General features: G+C 40.1%; 1 protein-coding gene across 1 annotated transcript; it reads left to right on the top strand.

The window, feature by feature from the left end:
- Positions 1 to 5461: 5461 nt before the first annotated feature.
- Positions 5462 to 8913, top strand: lim2.1 (lens intrinsic membrane protein 2.1). The gene is made up of 5 exons (XM_062453640.1): positions 5462 to 5601; positions 7041 to 7222; positions 7884 to 8033; positions 8150 to 8284; positions 8700 to 8913. Exons 2-5 carry the CDS (start codon positions 7048 to 7050, stop codon positions 8759 to 8761), a joined length of 522 nt encoding a protein of 173 aa, XP_062309624.1. The 5' UTR covers positions 5462 to 5601; positions 7041 to 7047; the 3' UTR covers positions 8762 to 8913.
- Positions 8914 to 9525: the final 612 nt, after the last annotated feature.

Raw genomic sequence — 9525 nt, 5'->3', positions numbered from 1 at the left:
TATGGCATAACACTTAAAGAGTATAAAAACATACTAAGGAAAAAGAAGGAACAATGTATCACAGAACAGCTCAATGTAATTGAAGAATCTATTCAATCAAATGTTTTTTGGGAAAACTGGAACAGACTATATAAACAACAACATGAAGAATTACCAATTCAAAATGGGGATATATGGATTAACCACTTCTCCAAGCTTTTCATGTACATAGATAAGAACCCAGAACAAAAACACATACACGATAAGCTCCAATTACTTGAATCTGCAATTAAGAATTACCAGAACCCTCTTGACTTTTCAATAACATTGAACGAACTACAAGATAAAATACAAAACCTAAAACCCAATAAAGCCTGCGGTGTTGATGGTATACTAAACGAAATGATCAAATTTACGGATGACAAATTTAAATTGGCCATACTAAAACTTTTTAACACCATCCTCAGTTCTGGTGTATTCCCTAAAGTCTGGAACCAAGGTCTGATCACCCCAATATTTAAAAATGGAGACAAATTCGATCCCAATAATTACCGTGGGATATGTGTCAACAGCAGACTGGGTAAAATCCTCTGTAGCATTATTAATAACAGACTCCTGCACTTTCTCAGCGAAAACAATATACTGAGCAAATGTCAAATTGGCTTTCTACCAAATTTCCGTACATCGGATCATATATTCACTCTACAATCAATTGTCGACCAACAAATTAACCAAAACAAGAATAAAATCTTCTCTTGCTTTGTTGATTTCCAAAAAGCATTTGACTCAATCTGGCATGAAGGCCTTTTATATAAACTGATAGAGAGCGGAGTCGGGGGGAAAACATATGACCTCATAAAATCAATGTACACAAATACCAAGTGTGCAGTCAAAATTGGACAAAGGCATACAGACTTCTTTGTCCAAGGTCGAGGAGTAAGACAGGGATGCAGTCTGAGTCCCACCCTCTTTAATATCTACATAAATGGTCTGGCGAGGGAACTAGAACAGTCTGCAGCACCTGGAATGCCTCTCCTGGACACAGAGGTCAAATGCCTCCTCTTTGCAGACGACCTTGTGCTTCTGTCCCCAACCAAGGAGGGACTACAGCAACATCTAGACCTGCTGCACAGATTCTGTCAAAATTGGGCCCTAACAGTCAATCTAAAAAAGACTAAAATTCTTGTTTTCCAAAAAAGAACCAGAAATCAGGATCCCAAATATCGATTCCTCCTGGGAACCAACCAATTAGAATACACCAAAAATTATACTTACCTTGGTCTAAACATCAGCACCACAGGCCACTTCCAAAAAGCTGCAAATGACCTGAGAGACAAGGCACGAAGGGCTTTTTACGCCATCAAAAGAAATGTTAAAATTGACATCCCAATCAAAATCTGGCTTAAAATTATTGAATCCATTATAGAACCCATTGCGATATATGGCTGTGAAATCTGGGGCCCACCTACTAACCAAGAATTCGCCAAGTGGGACAAACACCCCATAGAAAGCCTGCACGCAGAATTCTGTAAAAACATATTAAGAGTTCAACGCAAAACCCCAAACAATGCCTGCAGAGCTGAATTAGGAGTGTATCCTTTAATCATCAAAATACAAAAAAGAGCAACTAAATTCTACCTACACCTTAGCCAAAGTGATGAAAATACCTTCCACCACAAAGCCCTTCTATGCCAAAAGATGAAGCCAGATAAGAGTCCTCTCATCCAGCTAGTCCAGAAGCTCTGCTCACCAAACCCCACAGAGCCTCAAGACAGCAGCCACCTTATTAATCCAAAACAAATAGCAAAACAGCAAAAAGAAAAGTACATTGTTTATTGGAAAGAAGTTACACTAAAGCAAAATAAATTAGAATGCTATTTGAATCTAAAAAGACAGTACACAATGGCAGAATACCTGATCACTGTGTCTGAACCAAAAATAAGGAAGACATTAACTAAATACAGACTCAGTGAGCACAGCCTGGCCATAGAGACAGGCCGTCACAGGCAGACATGGCTGCCCAGAGAAGAGAGACTGTGCTCTGTCTGCTCACAGGGAGAAGTGGAGACAGAGCTCCACCTCCTAACAGAATGTGACCACTATACAGACATTCGAACCAAATACTTCCCCAAAATTACCAGCATATACAAGGAATTTGAAAATGTAACAAATAGAGAGAGACTGGTTTATTTATTGGGAGAAAAACCTAACTGCTGTATTTTAGCAGCAAAGTATGTATCAGCCTGTCATGACTTTAGAGAAAGCCACAATGAGGACAATTTATAATATGGCAAACATAACATGTTTTAATTTTTGTTTTAATATTTTGTTTAAATTTTACTGTAATTTTTCAGAATTTCAAATGTAGTATTTGATTTTTACTATTATTATTATCATTATATAACCTGTATGTGCGTATGTATGTGTATGTATGGGTATATGCGTGTGTATATATACGTGTGGGTGTGTATACATGTGTGTATGCGTATACATATATATATGTATATATACATATGTGTGTGTGTATCTATTTACTTATTTATTTATTTATACCGATTATTTGGCAACATTAATAATATACCAACTTGAATAATAATAACATGGATACAAGTTGTACACCTGTGTGGTGTAGATACACTGTATATGTTAAACTGCCGTGTGTGTCTCTGTATGTGAGTGTGTGAAATATAAGTATATATAAGGCCATGATTTACATTGATTAATATTTCTGTAATTCTACCGTTGCTTTGGCAATATGAACAATTGTTGTTTTCATGCCAATAAAGCCCTTTGAACTGAACTGAACTGAACTGAGAGAGAGAGAGAGAGAGAGAGAGAGAGAGAGAGAGAGAGAGAGAGAGAGAGAGAGAGAGAGAGAGAGAGAGAGAGACAGAGAGAGAGAAAGAGAGAGACAGAGAGAGAGAAAGAGAGAGACAGAGGGGGGAAAAAAGGCAACGCGCAAAGAAAAGCAAACCTTTCACAATCCATCCATCCGCCAACCCCCAGTGTGGGTTATGTTTGTGTTGCGCTTAAGTGCAGACAGTGACAGGAATTTCAATTATTTAATTAGGGCGAGAAAATGAAAAGACTTAAGTGTTGTGATTTCTACAGTGTTTCATAGATCAATCTAATGTGTGCTCACACTGGAAACCAACCAACACGGAAGAGAGGAGAGAACCAGGGCTCCTTAAATGACGCAATTAAAATGGCAAATTAGTTTCTTGATATATTCATTTAAGTGGTTAAGTGGAAGGGTGTTCTCCCCATCCTCCATGCCGTCTTCCGTGCGAGGAGGGGAACGCGAGTCTGCCTGCTCTTATGATTAGAGTCGCCGCTTATATGCTGACAAAATGCTGAAAGCACTTGCCGTACAAATTAGTCATCCGAAGGCTTCAAAAATTCAATTCTAAAGAGTTGATTTAGGCATTTAGGCAAAGCGTGGCTTGAGCTCGAAGGATTGAGAGACATTTTTCGATAGCTTTTAGAGGCCATTTCCATCATGGGGGTTTTGTGGATTCTCTGCCGTGTAGGGGAGACCCAGAGAGTGAGGTTAAATGATTCAATATTCAGCCGTCACCTTAGTATAATAAAGGAAATACAAGTTAATACATAACCAAGAAAGAAGAAAGTATTAAAAAACGGCATCATAACTTGAGAATGGGGTTAACTGTTTTGCTGCAACATTACGTGTTGGATATAATAAGTACATTCTAAATAAAGATATACATATATATAAAGATATGTAAAGTCTGCATGGCATAGTAATATCTGAAAATGATGTTGGGGGAAATATTCACCTACCCAGAGCAACTGGATCAACTTAAATCACACAGTATTCCTTCAAAGTAAAAAGCAGCAGTAAACTACTGTATTGTTGTGGCTATTGGTTGTGTCTGTGCAGAGGGATGATTAAAACCTTCCCAAAAGTTGTAGTCTCTTTTCTGATAACGCTGTAGTAAAGGACACTTTGTGCACTGCTAGAAATGTCAGCAAACATATAACATTAACATTAAAGGAAGGGTGTGAGTGGTGAGTGGATGTTGCAAAGGGGAGGTTAAAGGTTGTTTAAATTAAATCTGTTAACATCCACTTACCCCTGAAAAGCCCTACCTCACCCATACCAAGTATCACTTGCGTAACAACTTGTACCACCAAACCGCAATAAAATCTTACTACATCACAGTTCCTATGCGACTATAATGTTGTATTTTATGCTTACCTATGCAGTTACATGGCAGTTAATGTAACCTTAATGTAAAGTGCTAAAAATAACAATAAAAATACAAAACGATTATTCCCCGGGCAAGATCCACGCTGACTACACCCGCACATCTTAACTACACCCATACATAAACGTGTACTTTTCATAACAAAATTCATGTCTCAAAAGCTGGATGGATTTGAGACAGAAGGCTTTGCTCTTCCATCACAGAGGCATATTGTCCACTTTGATGGTGCAGAGGATGATACCAAAAGCCCTCCTTGCTGCTCTGTGGAAATGGAAGAAAATAGGCGGTGGTCTATAAAAATGAAGTTAGAACTAAGTACACCACTCGCATGCCTGGGAGAGGAACCCTGTTTCCTGGGGGCATTTTGTTGTTGTCAATTGGTCTGAGCAACTTGCTGTAATGCTAGTAATGGAACTACTCTTCTCCTTTCATCTTTGGAACAAGTGTGTGTGTGTGTGTGTGTGTGTGTGTGTGTGTCACAAAGAGAGAAGGTCCAAAAGGAGAGAGGAAAATAAAGCATAATGGACTTAATATGGAGACAAGACAGAGGAACAACAAGCCCATGTTGTAATTATCCATGTGTTGAGTCCGGCCAAGCATTCCGAGATGCAGAGACAGCCTACTTTGTGTTCATGTTGTGACGACATGAATGGTTTTGATGCTTAATGCAGTTTGTGTGCTTTCGGTCTTTTACTAGAGGACATTGTCATTTCATCTGTCACAAGGCCAGTTTATCTTTAAACTGAAATGTAAAAGTTCAATATCAGCCCAGAGTTAACTTCCCTTAGACATGTAAGTTATAGATAAAAAAGGGTACTTGTGCCATTGAATATTTAAATAAAGTGGAAACAGAGTGAAGAGGCATTTTAAACATGTTAAACATTACAAAGCACTTATCATTGTAAGGGACAATTTATAATTCTACAAATATTCAGAAGCCAAACAAACACCTCCAACCAAAAACGTTCTACATTGTTCAGAGGACCAAGAAAAGACTAATCTTTCCTGTGACTGTTTGTTTTGAAAATGCGTATAACCAGTAGTGGTTGAACTGCAGCTCATTTAACGCCTGGTCTGATTTGCACTATGAGCGTTTCAGCCTTCCACTTTCAATCGAAACCCTCCTGTCATCAGTATTACTTCAACCTGCCAGCGTTCAGCCGTTTCTGTTTTTTCAGCAGATTCCCAACCGACAAAACTACTCCCCTCTGATTGGCTCCCTCTCATCTCTGGTCCTTTGTCCTTGCCCTCGTTTGTCTTTTCATCGACTCCAACGCTAGCGCCGTTAGCCTGCCTGAAATCTGCCTGTCTTGGCATTATAGGGGCCTTGTGTTTTGCCAGGCAACTCAACTTTAATACAGTCACTTAGTCTTCGTAAAAGCGGTTGATCGAGGTAAGGCTTTTCACGTGTGGTGTGTTTGGACTTTACGCAATAACATTTGCATAGGAATGAGGGATGTGTCAAATCAATTTGTCAAGGGAAAAGTTACACTCAGAGTACTTCCAAATGTGACAGGGCATCATAGAATATCTGACTTAGTCGTCGTTGTTTGTTAAAAGCCTTTCGCCAACTCTGTCCAAAGCCATCCAGTTTACTTTCTTAATAAGCGATTCTTAAACTAGGCCCTTTTGAATAAAAGGGCCTTAGCTTTAAAAGGTACAAATGCTCAGGAGCAACTGTATAACTGCTCGCATCATTGAAATTTTGTTGTGCAATTTTTTCATAATGTGTGACATAATTGTTGCCATCATTAAGTGAAGAAGGTGTGATGAAATCTAGTGAAAATCATCCAGAAATTTAAAATAACCTGTAGCTTTATTTTTATATGTATCTGTATAATCATTATTGTATATTCTATATATATATATTTTTTTTTTTTTGACACAATACACACTTGTATGCTATGAACGCTAGTCTCTGCATTTAAAAGTTGAGTACTACAAGACAGTATGCATGTCAAACTTGTCTTGTACCGACAAGAACCTAGAAGTGTATATGTTGCCCTCTTCTGGCCAGGAATAATGTACATATAGTCTTCCAAGCAGAACGCTTCAGTGAGGAATGATTCAATGAGGAAATCTCGGTCATTGGGATTCTAGACATAGCTATTGTTATTTAGGAAATTAGTAAATAGCAACTGGAAGGAATGTCAGTGTTTCCAGCAGAGGGTGTGATTTTATGGTTCACATTAATGGAATTGCTTTGTGGGAGATGCCTGTATTGTTCCTAACATTATTGTGATCCTTGCATTATTTTGAGGTCAAACCTTTGTGCAAAACAACAAAACCTGTACAGAATTTAAAGACATTACTACATATGTTCTCATTCATGTTCTGAATGTGTGTACGTATGTACAGGATGTGTGTATGCACACATATTTATTTATTCATTCAGTATGAACTCTTCAAAGAACAGTCATCCATGTTTCAGACATAACAGGACCCCAAAAGAACATTTCAAAAAAAGAAAAGAAAATGAAAAAACAAGAGATGAGAAGACAGTTGGTTAGACAACACTCTTTCAGGTGGAACAATGACCAATATATGTTTCAAATATCAAAGTTGACTTTCCCCAGATCCTGGGGTTAGGGTACAAAGTGCAGTGAGCGTCAGCATCGACTGATCTCACAGAGAACAAAGTCCACTGTGGACTCGCACCTGCGACCCTTCAGCTCAACCCAGTGGAAATAATGTGTTCATTACAATGCAATTACCAACTCTTAGGTCCTCACTCCCTGAAGAGTATGGGTGGAGAGGGAGGCAGCAACCGACCCCTGATGCTAAGTGACCTTATGTTCATGTACGTGTGTGTATACGTGTGTGTGTTCGCAGGTGCAGGATGTACAGTTTCATGGGCGGAGGGCTGTTCTGTGCAGGCGTGGGGAACATCCTCTTGATCGTTTCCACGGCAACCGATTATTGGATGCAGTACCGGCACTCCAACAACTACATGCATCAGGGACTGTGGCGATACTGCATGCCGGGGAAATGCTTCACGCACAACGACAGCATCGGTAAGGATGTCGATGACAGGCCTGACAGGAGTGCTGTTAACCTCCAGCAGGACAGCAACACCCCGCGCTGTTCCCCGCGCTGTTCCCCGCGCTGTTCCCCGCGCTGTTCCCCGCGCTGTTCCCCGCGCTGTTCCCCGCGCTGTTCCCCGCGCTGTTCCCCGCGCTGTTCCCCGCGCTGTTCCCCGCGCTGTTCCCCGCGCTGTTCCCCGCGCTGTTCCCCGCGCTGTTCCCCGCGCTGTTCCCCGCGCTGTTCCCCGCGCTGTTCCCCGTGCTGTTCCCCGTGTCTCTAAACCCCCTCAGGGTGGAAGAGGCTGTGTTTGCACATCCCATGCGACATCAAAATATGTATTGTTAAGGGTGAAAGTTGACTGTCGGTATCTACGGCTTATCGAAGTGAACACCTGCGTTTGGTGCGCGTGTTGAGAAGAGAGCTTAGGTTTGTTTTCAAATGTAGAAGGAGAAGCATTTTATAATAACTGAGAAAGTGGCAGTTAAATATTTCTAATTTTAAAAAGTGTGTGTGGGGGGGAAGGGAGGGCAGATTTGCCGTTTTCAAAAAGAGTGTGGGACAAGTCCCACCCGTGTCCAATGAAAGCTGCACCTCTGATGTCGAGACTGACCCCAAAACACAGCATCCGAACTCTGACCTCTACCCTCACAGCACACCTGGACGCCACCCGTGCCCTCATGATCCTAGCCCTCCTGGCCTGCTTCATGGGGATCATCATCGGCATCATGGCTTTCATACACTACTCCTCCTTCGACAGGTTTGATAAAACCTTTGCTGCAGGCATACTGTTTTTCATCTCATGTAAGTTGGTCTCCACGGTTACTTGTTTTTTTCCCCTTGAACACGTAGTACAGCTTGTCTAAAACAAACAGAGTAGATTTAAGTTTTAAACTGACGCGTGCTGATTGGTTTTGCAGGCTTCTTTGTGTTTCTAGCGATGGCTGTGTACACCGGGGTGACGATAAACTACTACGGTAAACGCTACGGCAACTGGCGGTTCTCCTGGTCGTACATCATTGGCTGGGTGTCAGTGGTGCTCACCTTCTTTTCAGGTAAGTGCAACAAAGCCAAGACAACATTGGTTGGCTGAGATGTGGTGACATTGCACTGGGTCTGGTAAATAAAGACCGTTTCCTTGACTATACGACCACCCAAACACTGCCATTGTTGATAAATGTGTCATTCAGAATACATAGCAAAGTCTGCAATTTCAACATGCTTATTAATAATTAAAAGTAATTGGTCACTAGAATTCTACAGCTTTGATTCAAATAATCAATCAACATATATAACTAACCTAACTAAAACATGGTAAATCACTTAAAACCTGAACATATGTGTACCAACATCTATCCTTAGACTAACGTCAATAACAAACATTACAGTGAACGGCTTATTGATTTATGTTGCCATGATGAAGTGTTTAAGTGAATGATTATGACTCAACCTGTCTCTCTCTCTCTCCAGGTATATTCTATATGTGTGCCTACAGAATGCACGAGTGTCCCAGAAACACGAACTCTCATTAGAAGACCGATATGACACCATAAAACATGTATTATGATGAGAGCAAATCAGAGTCGTCCTCTGTTTTCTAAAGTCAATATGCCCCAACTGTCTCCTGCTGGAACGGAAAGGGCTCTAGATTTTCAAATGATTCAAATAAAAACTGTTGGGGGAACCTAGTTTGTGATTTATTTTCATTTTATATTAAATGTGCATTCCATGAAAGATAATTTTGACGTCTCATGATATCCATAATAACTATCTACTGTCTATTGTCTATATGGAGCGCTTACATTTGTACAACCAAGCACAATAAAGTTGAATATCAAGGTTTACTGGTACAGGAATAATGAGGCTTTGCAATTATATTCAAAGTTGGAAATCGAACTCCATAATATTTTCCTGGACATATTTTCATTGTATTTCTGCAACAACAAAAAAAAAAATCAGGTAATTACTTTTCAACAGTGTATAATTATTGTTATTGAAATCCGTAAGACTGGATAAGGACAGAAACAATTAGGCTATACGAGAATACTGGTACAAATACAATCCGTGTTGTAAAAAAAGGACACGTGCACCAATTTGGTGCACAGGGCCACGACGATATATTATTTGTTTCATAAAATCCTCAAGAATCAAAGTGGATACAGTAGCCTAGGGTAGTGTCCAGAAAAAGCTTCTTTGATATTCTTAAAAAACAAATCAAACATAGGCCTGTGTGTCGGCCTACAATCATTCAATTGAACGAGTTTTTGCTATTGACAAAGGATCAATTAATACAGTT

The sequence above is a fragment of the Osmerus eperlanus genome, chromosome 27 (genome assembly GCF_963692335.1).
Source record: "Osmerus eperlanus chromosome 27, fOsmEpe2.1, whole genome shotgun sequence".
NCBI classification, from domain to species: domain Eukaryota; kingdom Metazoa; phylum Chordata; class Actinopteri; order Osmeriformes; family Osmeridae; genus Osmerus; species Osmerus eperlanus.
Note: the sequence above shows the minus strand (reverse complement) of the source record. Positions and strands in the feature narration are given on the sequence as shown.

Bases quoted from the DNA above. Each gene is read 5' to 3' on its own strand.
- lim2.1 (XM_062453640.1), top strand. From the start codon at position 7,048: ATGTACAGTTTCATGGGCGGAGGGCTGTTCTGTGCAGGCGTGGGGAAC. The intron at 7,223-7,883 runs GTAAGGATGTCG...CTACCCTCACAG, and splicing joins CACGCACAACGACAGCATCG to CACACCTGGACGCCACCCGT. The intron at 8,034-8,149 runs GTAAGTTGGTCT...TTGGTTTTGCAG, and splicing joins CATACTGTTTTTCATCTCAT to GCTTCTTTGTGTTTCTAGCG.